Genomic DNA, 21,088 nt, shown 5'->3' with positions numbered 1-21,088 from the left:
CATTCATTGATCAAAATTCGTTAATTTGTAGCTCCTGGGTGAACAAAGGTGTGTTAACGGATTTAATACCCGATTATCCTAAGAATTTTCCTGTTACACATATATACACTGTGGCCTTGGACAATTTGGTATCTGATTAGTAAAATGTATTAATTTTGTTTTATAGCCTTACAGGTGATGCACGGTTCATAACTTGAAATAAAATTACAAATTAGTCCCTGAAGTGTTTTCAAATTCAAATTAATAAGAGTGTTGTTGATGCACCCTCAAATTTAACACAAGATGTTGTCAGCACATCCATTTCTTTCCATTTGTTCTTCTGTCCCTTTCTTGCTGCTCTGGGTCTTTCTTCCCAAACCCCAAGCCATGTATGTGGAAATATTTGCCAATGAGATGGAGTAAAGGGAATCATAGAGCACATAGTTGGACACTATCTGTATCGGCAAACTAAGGATCCATTTTCTTTTCTTTGTTTAAATATTTTTAATTTTTAATTTTACTTATTAACAAGTAAGAGACTTTCTAAATTAAAAATTGTTTGTATTTTTAGAAATAACAAAAATGTCACAATACTGTTTTAATTATCTTTGAAATTTTATCTTTATTAACTAGTCTTTTATCTTTGTTTTATAACAATGGTTAATTTTAAGAGTCTCTTACAAGATAATTTAAACACACATTTTTAAAAATGAAAATACAAAACGTTCTCTTAAAATAATTGAGTCCAAGTTTTTGCTTGCCGATGGGAATTTCTTTATGTACAATGCTCTCCTAACCCCTAAAAAATCTTAGCTTTTTTTTTAATTTTTGAATTCTAGAAAGTTAGCTTTTGTACCTCCAATTAAACTTGTACCTCCAATATGTTAAAAACCTAATATTATCGTTAAAAATTTCATTCACGTCAGTGGTAAAAAAAATTACTTCAAAATCTCATCCCCTCAACTAAATTTCTGGTATGTAATATTTCGCAACCAAATTTTCAGTAGGTATTTGTAATATCAGAAATTTGCTCATTGAAATTTTCGGTAGTTACATTTACAATATCAGAAATTTCAAAATTTAAATTATCCGTCTATTATATGTTTTTCACCGGAAATTTCAATTTTTTGAAATTTCTGGTAGTTAATATTGTGAATCGGAAATTTTAAAAATCCGATGGTTATTAATTTTTTTTTTGAAATAGAGATGGAAAAGACACAACCAATATTTATAGATTTAACTGAAGCATTTATAAATGATCAAATTTTTGAGTCACGAGAAGCTGTCATATCATGGGCAAGAGAGGTCGGCCGACAAAATCGAGTAGCAGTTATCATTACTCGATCTGACGTAGAGACTGGAAAGAGAGGAAGGAAATCAAAATTAATTCTTGGTTGTTATAGAGGTGAAAAATATAAGTCAAATAAAAATAACACATATACTTCAACTAAAAGGTGTGGATGCCCGTTTAAACTTAGATCGAGACCATTGAAAAATGCTGAAGGATGAATTATTAGTTTAATTTGTGAACTTCACAACCATTAGTTAATAGCAAATTTTGAGAATAATGCATTTATGAGTCGCTTAAAAGAAGAAGATAAGAAACATGTTGACGAGCTGACAAAATATCACGTTGCACCGAGACACATCTTGTCATTTTTGAGAGATCGAGATACGGAGAATGTAACTAATATCTATCAAATTTGCAAACGACGATGTACATACATGAAGAATTTGAAAGGACCTAGAACTGATATGCAACATTTGTTGAAGTTACTTGAAGCTGAAAAGTATACTTGTTGGAGTAGGACTCGTGGAGACTCCAACGTTGTGAGGGATATGTTTTGAACGCACCCAAATTCCATAACTTTGTTGAACATGTTCCCTCTTGTATTGATAATGGGTAGCACCTATATAACCAACAAGTATAGGTTACCATTGTTTGAAATTGTTGGTGTAACTTCAACTAGGTTGACATTTAATGTTGCATTTGCTTATATGGATTCTGAACGTCAAGACAACTTTTATTGGACATTGGAGAAGTTAAAAGAGTTGTTTGTTTCAAACACCTCATTTCCCCAGGTGATCGCGACTGACAGAGAACTTGCTTTAATGAATGCAATTGAAGTTGTATTTTCATCTTCAACAAATTTACTTTTTCAATTTCATATTAACAAAAATGTTGGAGCCAAATGCAAACAATATATATTAAAGAAATATATGCAAGAACCCATTCTTGAGTTGTGGAGGAAAATTATTTATTGTTCTGAAGAGAAGGAGTACGAGGAACTTTTGCAAATGTTTGAGCAAACATGTGTCGATAATATTATTTTCTTTGACTACATCAGAGACACATGGTTGAATCCTCATATGAGAAGATTTGTTGAAGCATGGATCAATCGAGTATTGCATCTAGGAAATACTACGACTAATAGGTATGTCATTAAAAATTCACATTTTGTATTATATAGGATTAAACATGCATGATATAATTTTTATTAAAATAATATCAAATATTTTTTTTTGTTTTAATATTAGGGTTGAGTCTGCTCATTGGTCATTGAAGAAATTTTTGGAACACAATAAATGAGATTTTGGTAAGGCATGGAATGGTATGAATGACATGTTGAAGTTTCAAATTATTAAGATAAAAGGTTCATTTGATATAAGTAAGGTCCGCAAAGAGCATATACACAACAATCTATTCTATGAGAAATTGACTTGGGTTGTATCCAAGAAAACCTTAGCTGATATTGTTCATGAATACAAGATAGTCAGTTATGTTGGTAACGACAAAGGTGTGTTTTGTTGTATACTTATAAACACTCATGGATTACCTTGTGCATGTGAGTTGGCACGATACAAGCTGGAATGTGTTCCAATCTCATTAGATGTTGTTCATATACATTGGAGGAAATCAACCATGAATAGTGATCAAGAGGAAGAAAATTTGGCAAATGATTTAGAGTTGGACATTACATCGGAGATGAATATAATTTGGAAAACATGGAAAACACTTAATGTTGCTGGAAGAAGGGCATTAAAGAGCAAGTTGTGTGAAATAGCATATCTGGAGACAACGTCAATGTGTGCACCACTGGATAAGATCAAAACAAATGGTAGTGTTAAGAGGAAAAAAAGCAATAAGCCGAAGGGATTTGACGTATATCGCGACTCTTCATACTTTGAGCATGTTGATACTCAAGTCTCCAAGCAAGCATCCAAACAAGTCTCTCAGCAAACATCCAAACAACTATCTCAACAAGCACCTACGACGAGTCAAGTTAGAAAATATTTTGACGAGTTTCCTCCTTTAATTCTTCCATATATTGAAGAGATAGTTAATGTTAAAGCAGATGAAAACTGTGGATATCGTGTTATTGCTGCTTTACTTGGTCATGGTGAAGAATACTAGAGCATTGTGTGTTGACAGTTGTATACATATTAAGTCCAAACCTGATTTATATGTTGCGTTATTCAAGGTACGTTTGCAAGAAGTGACAGACTCTTTACTTGTAACTGAGTTGGAAAACCAAGCAAACGAGAAGTGGATGACCATTCCTGATATGGGTTACGTGATAGCAACAAAATATAATCTCGTTCTTGTTACATTGGGAAAAACATTTTGTTTGACTTTTTTTCCATTGAGGGGTGCACACAATGGAGATATGTCTCGTGATCGTGTTATCAGCATTGGTTTTGTTAATGAAAGTCATTGGGTTCAAGTTAAATTGAAATTTGCATATCCGTTACCTCCACTTGTATGACATTGGAAGAAACGACGTAGTGATGAGTCTACATCATGGGTTATAGCTTATGTCAGACGTCTACAATATTGGGGTTCATTAGATTTAGAAAATAGTTCAGATTATATGTCTTTGGTAGATGATTGACACTTTTGATATATATGTTGTTTTCAATTTAGATAATTGACACTTTTGATATATATGTTGTTTTAAATTTAGATGATTGACACTTTTGAATTATATGATTGACACTTTAAATAAATAAGATAATATTAAAGCAAGACAGTAAATAAATAAGTCACGTATAGTAAAATAAATAAGTAACGCATAAATAAGTTTGAATAAATAAGTCACGCATAAATAAGTCTGAATAATAAAATAGGTCTGAATATACAACTATAATAAGACACGCATAATAAGTCTGAATAATACAACTATAATACTACTGATAATCTTCTCTAGAAATGTGTAAAGCTCTCTCTAATAAGACACGCATCTGATCTTCGGGACCACCCATATGTTAATCTAAACTCTGCTGTATAAGACCACCAATTTCGTGATACTGTGTACACCTAGTATCGGGACCAACATCATGACTAGGACTAGGACCAGCATCAACATATGCAGCAACGTAAGGGATCCTCCGAGGATGAGATATCCTATAGTACCACTGAATGTATCCCTCAACACACTTCTGTGGATATGCAATTGGATGCAATGTAGCACGAAGTGTCCGTACAGAGTTCCTGTACATACTCTATTCAACATCAACATCATGTACAACGAGCATCAGTGGTGTAGGAGGGATGTGTTGAGTATACCTAAAATGTCGTATGCACTTCTCTGGTAAATACGATACCATCGTGCAACACCAACAGATGTATCATGTAAACAACAATACATACTGAATTTCATCGTAATTCGTCGTCCAGATAATATCAGTATCCCTCAAAGCATCCAACTTTGCTCTATACATCTTCTCATATTACCGGCAATCATGTGCAAACTACATCTTCTCAGATGACGTAATCCAGATATAGTAATCCAATGATCTATCTGAGCAGGTAATATATATCTGATATAAATGAATTTGTCTTATTTTTTGCGATTTAAAACAACTTTTAAGCCACGTCTATCCTGTTTAATTAAAAATAACACACAATAACTTATAATCTAAACATACAATTATATATTAAAGATTTCATATTTAAATATACAATTAAAAATAATACACAATAACTTATAATCTAAAATCAACTTTGTAATAACCTATTTTACAAATAAATTAAATATTATAATATATTGTTATATTATAATATGTAATAAAATAAATTATTTACTAATATGTCTATTCCACACATTTATTGCAATATGGTGTTCATAATCCTTAAGGACAGAAAAATCATAAGGACCTCTAGGAAACATGGGTTCTTCATGTTGTTGATGCTGACCATGTTCATCATCAAACTGGTGTTGCTGATCATGTTCACCATCAAACTGGTGCTGCTGATCATGTTCATCATCAAACACATGATCTTGATGTGGCTGCTGATCTTGTTCTTCATCAAACCCATGATTTTGCTGAAACTCATGCGCCTGCATTTCTTCGTTTCTCTTTCTTCTTTTTTCAACTGTAGTTCTCCTATTTGATTGTGTAGGAGGTCGAACCGAGAAGGATCAACATCTGTTTTTCCTCCTCTGGTCCTCACTAACAAAATTGAATGAAAACAAATTAAAAAAATTATGTAACAAAAAAAAAATTAAAAAATACACATTGTACCGAAAATTTTAATGACAAATGAAATTTTCGGTAGTTATAAATTACTATCATAAATTTCATTTTTGAAATTTTCAGTATTGAAAATAAGTACTGGATTTTTCATTTATAACTACTGAAAATTTCATTCATCTTGAAATTTCCGGTAACAGTTTTTTTTTTTATCAAAACTTACTTTTCCAAAAATATCAATTGTTGGAGTATAACTGTTTTGATTTTTATTGATTTATTAAGAATATTTTTTATATTTCAACCAAAAAAATTTAAATAAAATTTAAATGACGGGTATATGGTTAATTCGGGGTGGGGGGTTTACAAAAGCTAACTTTCAAAAAAATTTGGCTTAATTGCAGTTTTGGCCCCCTTATTTTAGTTGATTCGCAAAAGTAGTCCCCCTATTTTGTTTCTCCACAGTTTTGGTCCCTCAAACAGAATTTTCGTCCAAAATTTGATGAATTTTTTTTTTTTTTTGCATTTATTTAAGTCACATCATGCCTCAAAATCTCATTTGCAACAATTATACCTAAAATCTATGATTATAAATGGTGTAGTACGACTTTAAAAAATGAAATTTTATTAAAGTTTTTGACTGAAATTCTGTTTGGGGGACCAGAACTGAGGAGAAACAAAATGAGAGGACTACTTTCGCGATTCAGCTAAAATAGGAGGACCAAAACTGCAATTAAGCCAAAAAAACTTTCATTTTGGCTTGGCCTATTGGTCCGTTGGTTCAAGTTGAACCCATATATTTTTTTAAATAAACACTTTATTTGGTAGAAATGTGGGCTTAGGCTATGCTTGTTAAAATTAGTTGGTAGCTTATAATTTATAGATAATAGTTGATAATTTATAGTTTGAAGGTGTTAAGTTAATTGAATATTTAATAAAATTAGTAGTTCAATTAGCTTAAAAGTGCAAAATGTCATAAAAATATACTCTTAATTCAAAATAAATTCTATGAATTAATGCTTAAAATATTTTAAAAGTAGTGTTTTAAAATTTATCAATGTAATATATTTTTATTATTTATCTATTTTATTTATTTTATATTAAAATAAATAAATAATTTATTTACTTTAAAATATTTATAAATAATTTAAAATTATGATAAATATCTTTCACATGACATGCACCCTTAAAGGAGCATTTTATTTTAAAGTCAAACAATTTATTAATCGGTACTAAGAAAATGCGACAAAAAGACAACATATTATATGCGACTATGTGACCTACAAAGACAATACAGGTATTAAAATACATGTATCATATATACCCCCCATAACAAGGCACACACAATTGATGAACGAGACATCTACAACAACATACTAACACTTAACAGTTGCATTTAATTAAAAAAGTAATATTACGACACTATATAAAAAAGAAACATTATTAATCTAAAAAACCGAACTTTATGACAAATCCCACGAAAATTATAAATAAAAGTTTATTAACTACATCACTCCATGTAGAAACTGGGATAGTTGAACCTTGAGGCATTTTGATCTGTTGAATGAAACTGAGATATTGTGAGAAGTTTATTGGGCTGATCCCAACCCCTTTCAACAACATCAATGATACTTGGCCATTCGTTGGTGTTTGTGATACTGCAGTAACCTTAATGTCCAACTTTGACAAATGTTTGAGTCTACTATTTAGATAGTTAGACAAACCTCTGTCACACGTTAGATACACATGATCAGATTTAATTCCAATACTTGGTCTATCCAAAGAAACTTGGTAACTTTCACCTTCACCAGCACTAATATTAAATATCAAATTGAAACCATGTGATTCAACTTGTGGAACAATGAAGCAAAAAATGAAGGCCAATGGAGTTGTATGGTTCACAAAAGTTAGATCAATAGTCATGTAATCACGTGTTGTTTTGTATACCAACCATTCTGGTACACTACTTCCTGGATATACATATGTTCCTTTACCTTTACCATCATAATCTTGATCTCCAGATGTGGCTATGTGGTGGTTGTATGCAAAATTCATCATGTTAATTTGTGCATTCAACTCTATTGCCTTAAGAGAATCTTGATCAAGTTTCAGGCAATTCCAGAAAGTAACTTTTGTCTTGTTTTCCTTCTGTTGTTCAATAGCAGTTGAAGGGAAAATTACAGTCTCTAATGATACACAACCACTTGCATCTAGTGTTTTTAGCGATGAAGGGAGCTCTGGTATACTTTGAAGTTCTCTGCAATGATGCACGTCAAGATGTTGCAGTCTTGACAAATGTTTGATGCTTTGAGGTAGTTTCTTAATGTAACTGTGTGCAAGAAGCAACTTTTCAAGTTTTGTTTGAAGTCCAATTGAGGAGGGTAGTTGTTTAATACCAGTATGTTCTAAATTCAACTTTATCATATTAGTTGAGATAACTGAGAAATCATTGAGTGCAATGCAACCTGCAAGTGATAGATAACGAAGGGAGGTTAAACGAATGTTGGTTCTGAGGCTTGTTAGAGAAAAACATCCTCCTAGATCCAGTTTGTCAAGCTTGTTAAGAGAAAACACTGATGGATGTACACTAGTTAACCCTGTACATAGACGAAGATCAATTACTGCTAGATTTGTAGCCTTTGACAAATCTGGAAGCTCCAATAGATGTGAGGATAAACTGAGTATAAGATACTTTAAATTCTTAAGATCCTGTTGTAACAATTAAAAACATATATCAACATACATGTTCTAAAAATATGCAACAATTTCAATAAATTAATATATACTTCATTACATTACCTTCTGTTTATACCAAAGTTTTTTCACTTGGCTGTACTGCAAGTTCAACACAACAAGTTTCTCTCCATTAAACTTAGATGGTAAGGACTCCAAAGGGTAATGTGCCCACCTAAGATATCTTAGTTCATTTGGCAATGATTCAAGCCCTTGAGGAAGATAGAAGCTTTGACGATTTTGAAGAAACACACAACAATATCCTTTACTATATATATCTAGATATTGTAGTTTCTTCATCTTATCAAACACATGAGGGTTTATCTGCATCTTCTTAATAGTCGTCAAGTCAATAGCTATGCTTCTAATCGTCTCACTCCCCTGTAACAATAAATATTTTAGGTGACAGTGTATGAAAATTAAACTATTTTATCATTTTTAGACTTTGATATACCTTATCATTGTTTAGTACTTTATAAATGTCGTCAGGATTCAGTAATCGACTTCGAATTCCAGGATTGTCAAAAGATTCTTCACGAACAATTTCCCAAGCTGTTTCTTGTATAATGCTATGCATGGATACAACATTATCAGGAGAAATAGTTATAAGAGCTTTATTTTTCAGATTTTCCAACTCCACATCCACTGAATAACCATGAGCTTTCACCAGTGACTTGATTTGGTTAACTTTGAGATGCAATCCATCAAAAAAGAAAGCAATGTCCAAAAGTACATTCTTCTCATCACGATCAAGATCACTATAACTCAATCTAACAACATCATGAACTTCTGGAATTGGTTTTTTAGTAAGACTTTGTAACTGACCTTCCCATATTTTTTTATCTTTTCCCTTAAGATGATGAGCCAAAACATGAAGAACAATTGGAATTCCTTGAGCATACTTGACCACCTTCTTGGACAAATCATGATAATCTTTTTGAAGATCTTTATTTCCAAATGCATTCAAAGTGAAAAGACGAAAAGAGTCATCAAAATCCAATGGTTTAACCTTGTAGATATCTTTTTCAACAACCCAATTGGCAAGTACTTGTTTATTTCTAGTAGTTAAGATGATTCTACTTCCAGGTCCAAACAAATCAAGTGATCCAATTAAAATTTCAAGTTGTTGTGGAGAACTGATATCATCAAGAACAACAAGAACCTTCATTCTACGAATCCTTCTCTCAACAGAATAGTGCAAACCATATGGAATGTCAATTTTAGAGTTGTTTTCATCTAAAAGTGTTGAAAAAAGATCTTTCTTTAAAGAAATAATATCAACAACTCTTCCACAAACTTCTCTTACATTAGCCTTAAAGTAACAACCTTCATATTCAGAACAAAGTCTGCTATATACTTCTTGTGCAATTGTTGTTTTGCCAATACCACCCATCCCCCATATTCCAATAGCTCTAACATCTCGTGAGTGTACTTGTAACAATGATTCCACCTTTGAAATATGTTTTTCAATTCCTATAAGTTTTTGTGAATTCACTGAACGCACTTGACCCAACCTCCTCAACACATAATCAACTATTTTTTCTACAAGCTCTGCATCATTCCTATCACGGAAATTCAAATTTAGATAATATGACTTCATTGTTCTTATTATTAAGATTAAGATTATTTGGGAATTATTTCATTTCAATAATATACTTTTTGGAAAAATGATAAAGGAATTATTGTATATTTTACAGATAAAAATGGATTTAGATTTAAATAAGATAACATCGAGATAATATTAAAATTGTAATTAAGATCAAAATTTAGATTATGTGAGTTTGTTGTGCATATTATATTGAGATTAAGATGATTTTGTAATTATTTAATTTAAAATTATGAATAAAATGCTTTTTTGGACAAATAATAAATATATACTTAAATTATTCTTCATACATTTATTTTGTAAAAAATTATTGAGATATAGTTATAAATAGAGATAGAAACAGAGATTATTTAATTTAATAAAAATAAACTATTTTTTTTAAATACTTAAATAGATGGATTTTTATATTAATATACATTTTTTTTTTAAATTCTACACTATGCTACATTGAAAATAAAATATAAAATTGTCCTACTTTTTAAATAGAAGTCGTATATTGGACTGCGACCAAAGGTGAAGATTTTTTTTTTTTTAAGTTTAGTAGGAGGTGGCATCTTCGTAATTTATTTTATTAATAGTATTTTGATTTTTTTAAATATTTAAATTATTTTTAATTTATTAAACAATCAATAAATGAATTATTAAAATGACAAAAAAAAATTACCTCGCTACATTGCATCCACATACCTCTTACTAAGCCGGAAAAAAAATTATTATGTTGGTCGCAAGTCCAAAATGAGATAAAAAAATAGGACAATTTAGTATTTTATTTTTAATATAGGATAATTTAGTGTAGAATTTTAATAAAAGGGGTTTTAATATAAAAAATCCTAAATATATCTTACATACAATTTTTGTTTATATAAAAAAAAATAGAAATTAAAACTAAGATTAAGAATAATATTAAAATTAAGATTAGGATTAATGTATGTTTAAGATATATATGTGAGTTTGTTGTACATATTAAGTTTTAGATCATTTTAAAATTCTTAATTAAAATATTCTTTTTCTGTAAAAATATAAAAAAAAATTATTAAATAATCATATCGTTTTCTGTTATTCTTACTTTATTTTCTCTATCTTTCTTTCATAAAGCAAACAATATTTAACTCAAATAGTGGGGAAATTACAAATAAGTTGCAATGAATATGTTTTTGAATAAGTTAGGTGTTAGATGTGTTTTATCAACCAAAATGGTTAAAAATAAAATATTTTAACTGTATATTTGTGATGATGTGAGTTTAAGGAGTTGTGACACGAAGTTTGTCCATTTATGTGAGTTTTTTAATAATATGTTAAAATTATAATAAGATTATTATTATCATCATCATATATTACAGAGATTATGTTGACTTTTCTTTAAAAAAAAAAAAAAAACAAACAAAGAGATTATATTGACAGATTCGACAGTGGAGGAGATGCCCTCATCTTGAGATGTCCGGTTGTTGACTTTTCTTTGTTTGCTAATATTATTACTAATATGACCTCGATATTTGTTTTAGATAGATATTTAGTTAATATTATTACTTACAAATTACTTATATTAGTAGTAAGTTAATTAAATTAGTTGTAATAATTAATTTGAGATCTATATATAAATAATACCTCATATTTATTGTAATATTACACACTTATTTTTTAAAATTTTATTTCTACTTATATTAATATTAATATTTTACATATTTTAATATATACTTATTTATTTATACTATATATATAGTAGTACTTGTTAGGAGCAACATATTCAAAAATTAACAGCAGAAAAATATTGATAATTAATTAAAATTGAAAATTAAAACAAAACTTACCAAAATTTTAATGAATGAAAACCTGCGATATTTCCAGATTTCTTCAAAGCATATCTCCAACCAAGGACATTATTGCTAGCATTACCATGCTTTGTTTCATGTTCATCAAATGCATCTGCATAAACTCCATCTTGATGCCTTACATTTGTGGGGTCCACTTTGTAGAAAACAGGCAACACAATCTGTCCATCTTTCTCTCTACACTCAATAATTTTCACAAGTTCATCCAAACACCACTCCGAAGAAGCATAGTTCGGAGAGAATATGACTACAGAAATCAAAGATGTTTCAATTGCTTCAAAAAGTGATTGCCCTATTTCATCTCCTTGTTTAAGTTTCTCATCTATGAAGGCAACGATTTTCTTTTGATTAAATTCTTTAACTAAATGACCAAGAAAAACTTCACGGATATCTGGACCCCTAAAGCTAACAAAAACTTCGTACTTATGAATTTGGGGAACATTAGATTGAGATATTAATGGATAGGATTTTTTTGGGTCTAATGTTGTTGTGTTGACCGTTTCAACCTTCAAACTTGACATAAACAAAAGACAAACAAAAAATAAACGTAGTACTGTTTGTTTGGAGAAACTTGAGAAGAACAACATGTCATTGGATTTGGATCCTTGATTCATTTGCATTTGGATCTTCCTTTGTCTCCACTCTTGTACTCTACATAAGATAGCCACAACAAAAGAAAATTAAAGATATAAATAGAAATAAATTAATTAAGATCAAATAAACTACAATACGTACCTTAATTACCTTGCTTCAATGATTTTACCTATTTGATGATTTTTATGGATGTCATCTATATATACATGAAGATTAGGATTTAATTACTCTTTCTTTCTTTGACCAAAAAACTTAGCTTTTTCTTTTTTTTTTGAATAGAAAATTTAACTACTTTTGTCGTGTGTGTCGGAAGAAATGAATTAAGTAGTAGAAATTGCTAGTGTAATTATAATATTCGTTCAGACGGTAAGGGAGACTCATGTGTTGATTTTAACTACTCTTACTCTATAGTATCAATTGGTCAAGCCATACAAAATCATTTCAACACATACAAAATTTGTCATACATTTATTATTTATTGTCTAAATAATTTCATAATTCATATTTCTAAGTATCTTAAAATATAAAATCAACGAGTATTTTAAATACATCTATATATAAAATACACACATTAATTATATTATCAATTTTTTTAATAAGGGTGAAATATGTCATATGTGCTTATATTTATATTTAAAAATAGAGGATGTACAAAATTATTAACAGTGTTTCTAGAAGAGACTCTAGTCAACGCCATTTATTATTTTATGTTTGTTAACAATGCCATTGAATTTCAAAGAAGTTAATGGGAAATGATTTCAATTAAACTCCAAAATCTAACAAGATTATCGTTGAACATGATGTCAGTGGAAGCTTTTATGCAAGAATGAAGGTTATTTGGAAATATGTTCACATCTCTTCGGATTTTGTTATTCCATTTTTCTGTCGTATCCAACCTTAAAAACGAAAAATGTAATTGTTTATCTAGTTTTTCTTGACGACCTTTTTCCATAGATTGATATTTTGTGTATCATCTATCTTTTATCATGCAATAGTTTAAAAATCATATATCATCGGTGTAAAATTTACGGCATGTTTTATGTAATTAATATGAAAAAGTAGTATAATTATAAATTATTAATTCTTACGTGCAGAAAGGTTATGCAAGTCAGAGAGAAAGAAAAAAAGCATCTCCGTTTGTTTTATTTCCCGATTTAGTTTACATGACGCGTGTTGGGGTTGGGCTTGTTCGGGTCCAATTAATGGAAAATATTTCCCATTCCCCATTCCCCCTTCCCCTTCTTGATGCTAAGCAATATGCCGCGTTATAATATTATAATATATTGGACCAACGGACAATAAGCAATAATGTATGAAAATTAATCTGACCAATGGACAATAAGCAAGTTGGTGGAAAAGTCCCCCTTCCCCCTTCACCATTCCCCAGTCCCCCTTGCCCCTCTTAATATATGAAACGTGTATCTCGGTCCATGGATGTTATATGCCGCGTTAAAAACCAAATGTTTTTGCAAACTATTTTTTGGTAAAGAAAAAGAAACATATGATATGACTCATGATATGTTTCCGGTTAATTTGTCTCTCCCAATTAAATTCTAATGATTTGATATATAATAATAAAAAGACACTTTTTGTATTCGCAGGTTTTGATTTAATATCGAGGAACACCATTCATCTTTCACCCTAATTTAAATTAAAAACATTGCGTTTGGACTAGTCTTTTGCACTATTGAGACACCCTTTAGCTCTCACACATGTATAGGTAGATATATTTAGTAAGTTTTGTCGAGAGTTATTCCAACAACTCATAGTTGATATTTTTCCTTTGTGACATAATAAATAAGTTTTTTTTTTGTTAATAATAAGAAGATGTATAAATGAAAGATATGATACTACTTTTACTAAATTATCATTATTAGATATTGATGTGCTGTCAATTTTATAAATATGTATGGTGAAATATATTACATTGAAAGTAATAAAGTAATATTAATTGTATGTACCATTAGAAAAAAGTGTATTAGCATTTCAATCGACGATAATTTTTTTTACAAATTAGTTACTTAGTAAGGGATGAAAGGAGTAGTAAATTTTTTCACAAATTCAATCGACGATAAGAGTGAATTGGCAAGAACAAAAACAATGTTTTATTCAAAATTCATTTTGGTCCTTTATTTTTATAACATTATACAAATTGATCATTCTAATAAATGGGTGTTGAACTCATCGAGTCACCGTTTACAATATTATGTGACTTCAATGACATGTTCAAAAATTATTGATATGAATTTCTTTCTCAAAATCCATAATTTAAATTAGGGTTTATGTTATTTGCCATAAAATCCCAATTTCTTCCTTTTATAGAGTAGTAGCATCAACAATTTGATTAAATTACAACAGAAGATAAGATAAAGGGACGACCCAATATATTAAGGTTTGAGACAAGAAGGGAGGTTAGCGCAACTTGTGTGGCCCTGTTAAAGGAAGGGAAGTTCATGTGGCCTAGGTGTAGAGAAGGATGGTTGTGCAGCCTTGTGTAAGAAAGGGAGGTCCACGAGGCCCTATGCAAGAAAGCAATGTATGCACAACCCTATGTAAGAGTGAAAGGTATGCACGACTCAATAGTACGAGCTTCCAAACAGGAATGCTTCGCACGAGAGGCAATATATAAGAGAAGTGGAAGTGGATACTTGAACACCTTTAACGACTATAATGGAAGCCTTGTTTCCCCCATTCTCAGCGATCCTTTTCTTTTTAATGGTGCAGTGTTCAACGGTAGTAAACAAAGTCATCCTACAAGATTCTGCACAACAAAGAAATGGAAGTGAAGCAAATTCATCTTCTTTATGCCCTACATTCAGTAAATCAATTGCACTAATGTTGCTCATTATACTCAAGATGGCAATGTCGGCCAGCTCCTCATATGAAAGGGACAACTGGGAGATACCTATTTTGGAAATCGGGTTCTAGGTCTAAGTGAGAGGAAATAGCTCTCGATCGTTGTCATCGTAAAAAATATGTGTGTAAGTTGAACGCAAGCTAACACAATAAAACCCATTCTTAAAGTGTTTATATGCCCAAATTAAAGTTCCAATGAGGTGATTGAAAGATAAGTTGCTCACAAAAAGCCAAGTCATAGGTGTGCTATTCTTAACTTGGAAGAAATGTAAAAATTTGCAAACGAAAGGTTACACACCCAAATTTCTACGTAGAATTTCAAAGGCTTTTACAAAAGCGCACATGTTTTGGTGGAATTTTGACAGCGTGATGTTAACGGTATGAAAGAGCTCACAATGAAAAGATGAGAAATAAAAAATATTTTGAGTTTACCAAATAGTACAAATAAATTGAGCACCCTAAATCCTCATCAAGTGGCGGGGCCACGCCATCTCATTGATACTGTAGTAGAAGAGCTCAAAGCCATTTTTGCGAGTCAAATGCTTGTAACAAAGTCAAAAAGACTTAAAGATAGTATGATTTGCACTGACGTACTTCCTCAGCTACCCACTCAAAACTATCATGTGTGCGAAGTGTTGTGGGGATTACATATGGACCAAACGAGTCATCATTCTTCATTGTAATCTCGATCTCTCCTCATAACAATCCTTGGAATAACATAACAACTTTAATCAAAAGGAAAGTGAAACGATCATATAATGGTCAAATATAAAAAGGAAAATAACACATATTAGAAGGTGGGTCGTGCGGTCATGTGCAGTGTTGGAGCGATCCAGCAGACATGTACAATACAAAGAGAACTACGCGACCACTAGTAGTAGAAGTTGAATTGTGTGCAATAGGGAGAAGGATGTGCAACCAAAGTGTATGCATGGGAAAATATGGATGAGCAGCCATAGTGTATACATGTGGATGCGTTGATTGAAGACCAAGTCAAGGCACATGGATTGACAACCAATCTAAGGAACGCAAATGCCTGATCAGCCATAAACACGTGAGTGGAATATTTGAAGATTTATAGACTCATCCATTTAATCAAGAATGGAAGAGATGAAGACTTATGGACTCGTCCACTTAATCAAAACTGGAAAGATTTGAAGACTTGATGACTCTTCCACTCAATCAAGAATGGAAAAAATGAAAACTCGTGGACTCGTCCACTTAATCAAGACTATAATATTTGAAGACTTATAGACTTATCCACTCAATTAGACTTGAAGAGCATCAGACTCGTACTTGGATGTGTGGCCAAGTCAGGGCCCATTAATGTGCCGCAAAGCTAAGGCTTTAGCTTTAGCTTTTTTATAACAGGAAAACTTTTTGGCCTAGAATTAAGTGCAATGGGTTGTATCTTTATTTTTTCTAAAATTGCATTGTATATGTATAAGTGGTGCTTTCAAATTAGCAATGAAAACTATTTATTAAAATGTCTAATATATGGCAGCTAAAAATATATGGAGTAACATAACAACCAAGCAAACAAAATCCTAAAAGTACCGCAAAATCTGATAATCTCATAATCATATATTATATCAAAAGAGACGTTCATCTAAAGTGCTCATGGTAGCATTAAGTAAATAAGGAAGTGTTCTACTTCCAACATACACATCTCCCTCCATACATAATTTCTCGTAACGAACTTCAAGTTTTGGAATTTCAACCCCCACCCTATATTGTATTGTATTACAATGTCATCACAATTGTAAATGCAATCAAATCAAAATTATTACTATCATAATAAATGATATCGATATATCATATAATAATATCAATTCTCTCTTGTGGTATGTCTATCCGATCACTAATTTTCTAAAGGATAATAACCAACGGTCAATCAAGATATGGTCTCCATAAATAAACAAACAAACAAACTTGTCTTGTCTATCTCTAAGTTTTCAGAGAAATTTGTGATTGTCTTCTTTGACAAACTTAAGGATGGTCTCCATCAATATTTTTTTTGTCATGTAAACCAAGATTAGCAACATCAACTTCATCATGCACAACTTTTTCATTTTCATCAATGTGTTTCATTACACATTTTCTCATGCGCTTAATAGTAGGCAAAAACTCAATGGCTGCCCAAGTGAGGTGGTAGTCGTTATCCTCCTGTGTGTGTCGATCATTCCACCAGAACACATTCGACTTTGCATTTGTGGTCACCTTCCAAACATCCATGAAACTAGTCGATGTCCAACTCCAACGACTACTCGTCGATATCACCACGTTATCCCCTGCCAATACCGAAACCATGATATTGATTTCTTCAACTAAATAATATAATCCTCACTGAATATAACTATATAATTAATAGCAACTTCTTATATATCACGTGGATGCTCGACCAAGCCAAGTCATGCGAATGTGCGACTATGTGTAGACGTGTGGGTGGAAGATTTGAAAACTTGTGGACTAATCCACTCAATCAAAATTGGAAAAGCTGAAGACTTGTGGACTTGTCCACTCAATCAGACTGAAACATTTGAAGAATTGAATGAGGATGCGCGACCAGGCTAAGGCACGTGGATGTGCAACCCAACATAGACACATGGGTGGAAGATTTGTGGACTCATCTCATCCATTTAATCAGACTCCAAAATCTAAAGACACGAGACTAAGAGCGATAAGGACTAGTGGACTCGTCCACTCAATTATACTTGAAGATTTGAAGACTTAAGACTACGAAAGTTGAAGACTTGTGGACTCATTCGCTTGATCGTACTTGAATGCTTAAAGATCCAGTAGTGGACAACTTGTGGGCTCCTCCATTTGATGATCCAAGAGTAGAATACTTGTGGACTTTTTCACTCGATCAAACTTGAAGATCCAATATCAGAAGATTTGTGGACTCATCCACTCAGTCACACTTGAAGATGTGAAGAGTACAAGAGCAGAAGACTCATGGACTCCTTCACTCGATCATACTTGATGTGAAGAATAAAAAATGGAGGTTTGAGCAACAAGAAAAACACATGCACCCTAAAGGACTTGACGCTTTATGGATCGTGGACTAGATGGAGTATCCATGACATATAAGACAAATACTGGCCCAAAATGAAAATGTTTAGAATGGGCTTATATGACTCAAGGAGGACACAACCCAACATATAGAATGACGTGCCACTTAACTCACACAACTCAACTTTGTAAGGATGATGTGAATGTGCACCTATACAGGTGACCAAGTAGAACATATGTACATATAGTCGACCCTAAGACATGGTGGCATATCCATGCACCCAATGATATGATTTTATTTGTCACGAATCAATTTAAAGATCGTTCTATATTGGAAACTTACCGATTGCAGTCAAAATCACATTTTTATGGAGAACGCGATAATCGAAGCTACAAAACTCTAAATCGAACGATTTCAAAACAAGGTAAGAGATGACGTTTTGAAACATAATTTAGGCTGTTGAATCACAAAAAAAAAGAAGTATGTAGAACTCGAGACAAGATCGCTCGTTATTAAACACGAAAATTGGTAAAAATTTGTGTATTGGAGTTTGGTGTAAAGGAAACTCAAAATTATAATTCAAGAAACGAAACAAGAACAAAATGACACCACAATCTAGGAATTGATAAGACAAAAAGAATGTCACAAGGATTAACAACCTTGATAAGTTCAAAGTGAATTCTTTCAAGAACTCTAGAGAGCAAAGCCTCACAAAATAACAATATGTTATAAAATCCCTTTGCATATGCTTGGGGTTTGCCTTTTATAGTGACAACACCTTACAAGTTTTTTAAATTTGGCACAACTAAAGCTTTTATAATTAGACTCAAATGTTCTTACTAATTCAGTCTACTAGTTTTATTAGATCTAATATTAAAATTTGATAACACATAGATGCAACCTTCATTCATTAACTCCTTCAATTTGGATTAAACGATTTACTATCTTGAGCTTCAATTCTTCATGAGTTGAACTTGCTTCAAATAAATTGGCTATCAAGTTATTTAGAGCATCATTTTCATTCTTTAACCTTCCTCTTGTCATTGGAATTCCAAGACCTTAAATATCCTTTACGCTTTCTTCCTTGGTTATGTTTTCTATGTCCTTATCATTCTCTCCTTCTTGAAGAAATTCGACCACAAATTTAAGCTCCATTATATCGTACATAAAGAAATAATCCAAATAAACCACAAGCTTATCATATCCACTGAGATCAAATGGAAATTTGGAAAAGTCACCAAATGTGATGAGCCGGTGAAACACATTTTCATCTTGAACAATTAACATCTTATCACATTTATGGTAAAAGTAAGAAATTCTAAAGATGGGGATAAAGTTATACCTTTTGAAGTTGATATTCATGATCAAATTTACCTCTTTGAATTGAAATTTGTGGCAAATAATATTTTACTTTGTATTTGCAAGGGCTTCAAAGCAAGTTGAGTCTCATGGACATTCTCTTCAAAAAAAAAAATGGTGACTCAATAATTTGCTTGCAAGTAATCTTTTGAGGAACCTTTGACGAATCACCTTCAATCACTAACGTTGCTTCATTCACTTCACTCTCTTGTTTAAAGAGACTTAAATTTTACCATCATCTTCTCTTTGCTTTCAAGGTCAATATATTGATGACATTCCTCCTTTATAAACACTTCTTCAAGCACTTGCAATAGAGAACTATCAAAGTTAGACAAATGGTTTGAGTCAATTTATTATCAATTGTCTCTCAAATGTTTCTCCTTTTCTTCTTTATTTTCTTTAATTTTCTCTTTCGCTCTCAAGACTAACTGTTTTTTTGTCTTCCTCTTTCTTTTCTTTGATTTTCTCTTTCTCTCTCAAGGCTAGCTTGTCTACTTTTATAGCCTTTGTTGCATATCAATTTTCGTACAAATATTTCACATGCTTCGGATCCAATACAAGGTCTTGAATATATTCATGATATGATATACTTTTTTTTTTTTTCTTGATCCACATTTTTATATTCTACATGTCTTTTCTCTTTTGCATACCTCATACCATCACCATGCTTTTCTTGATTTTCTAAATACTCAATTATGACATGTAAATCTTCAGTATGCTCCCTTAACATCCTTTGCATTTAAGTAGTTATAGTCTCCACTAACAAAATGTTGTTTTCCCCTTGAGGAAGCTATCATCACCACATATTCTTGCCATATTTTAAACAACAAACAAACAATAGTGAATGAAAATGACCTCGACACACAACTCACATGTTTACACTATTGAATTTGTTACTCGTGTTTCACTCAATTTAGACTTTTTCTATATTGTACCTCTCTTGTCTTTTTCCACTCAACCGATATCTTAAAGTTCTTAATTGAATAAGCAAGAACACTCAAGATTGTTGAACCAAAATTGGTTAGAAGAAAGTACAGTAACACAAAACAATAGTAATGTGATTGAAAAATATTCTTGATAAGCTAAAATTTATCTATTTTTATAACTTTATTTGATAGGTTAATTTGATGTTTTGAATTCGATTTTAGTTATATTTTACTACCTTTTTGTTTTGTTTTGATTGCAAGGAGAAGCGAAGGAATAAGTGAATATTTTTAGTGCAAAAGAGCCTTGAAGTCAAGTGGTGCAGTCATGGTGCATCATGATTAAGAAAATGAAAGAAACTCAAGTCAGCAAGGATTTGCCATAATGGATGAACGAAAAAATAATAAGAATCTGCCACTTCAAGTCAGCAAGGATTATTGTTTGGTAGTAATGACTATTATGGCTATAATTTGTTCATCTGATACTGCTGCACAGATTACTGCTTGACAGTAATGATCATTATGGTCATAATATGTTCATCTTCTGTTGTTGCACCTAATATTGTCTGACAGTAATGGCCATTATGACCATAAACTGCTCATTTTCTACTGAACCGTTTTCCTCTTATGAAATTCTGATGGTTTCTTGTAATTAAAACTCATGAAGGCACCTATGACTATAAAAATTACCAAAATACTCAGTTTTAGACACACATTCCTG

The 21,088-nt window shown here is 31.5% G+C and overlaps 1 protein-coding gene across 1 annotated transcript; it reads right to left on the bottom strand.

Annotated features, from left to right (window-relative positions):
• Nucleotides 1-6,692: 6,692 nt before the first annotated feature.
• LOC101503346 (putative disease resistance protein At4g11170) lies at nt 6,693-12,511 on the bottom strand. The gene is made up of 5 exons (XM_004510396.4): nt 12,355-12,511; nt 11,599-12,270; nt 8,639-9,746; nt 8,251-8,565; nt 6,693-8,160 (listed from the first exon to the last, which is right to left on the bottom strand). Exons 2-5 carry the CDS (start codon nt 12,237-12,239, stop codon nt 6,895-6,897), a joined length of 3,330 nt encoding a protein of 1,109 aa, XP_004510453.1. The 5' UTR covers nt 12,240-12,270; nt 12,355-12,511; the 3' UTR covers nt 6,693-6,894.
• Nucleotides 12,512-21,088: the final 8,577 nt, after the last annotated feature.

Source organism: Cicer arietinum, chromosome 7 (assembly GCF_000331145.2).
Source record: "Cicer arietinum cultivar CDC Frontier isolate Library 1 chromosome 7, Cicar.CDCFrontier_v2.0, whole genome shotgun sequence".
NCBI classification, from domain to species: Eukaryota; Viridiplantae; Streptophyta; class Magnoliopsida; order Fabales; family Fabaceae; genus Cicer; species Cicer arietinum.
Note: the sequence above shows the minus strand (reverse complement) of the source record. Positions and strands in the feature narration are given on the sequence as shown.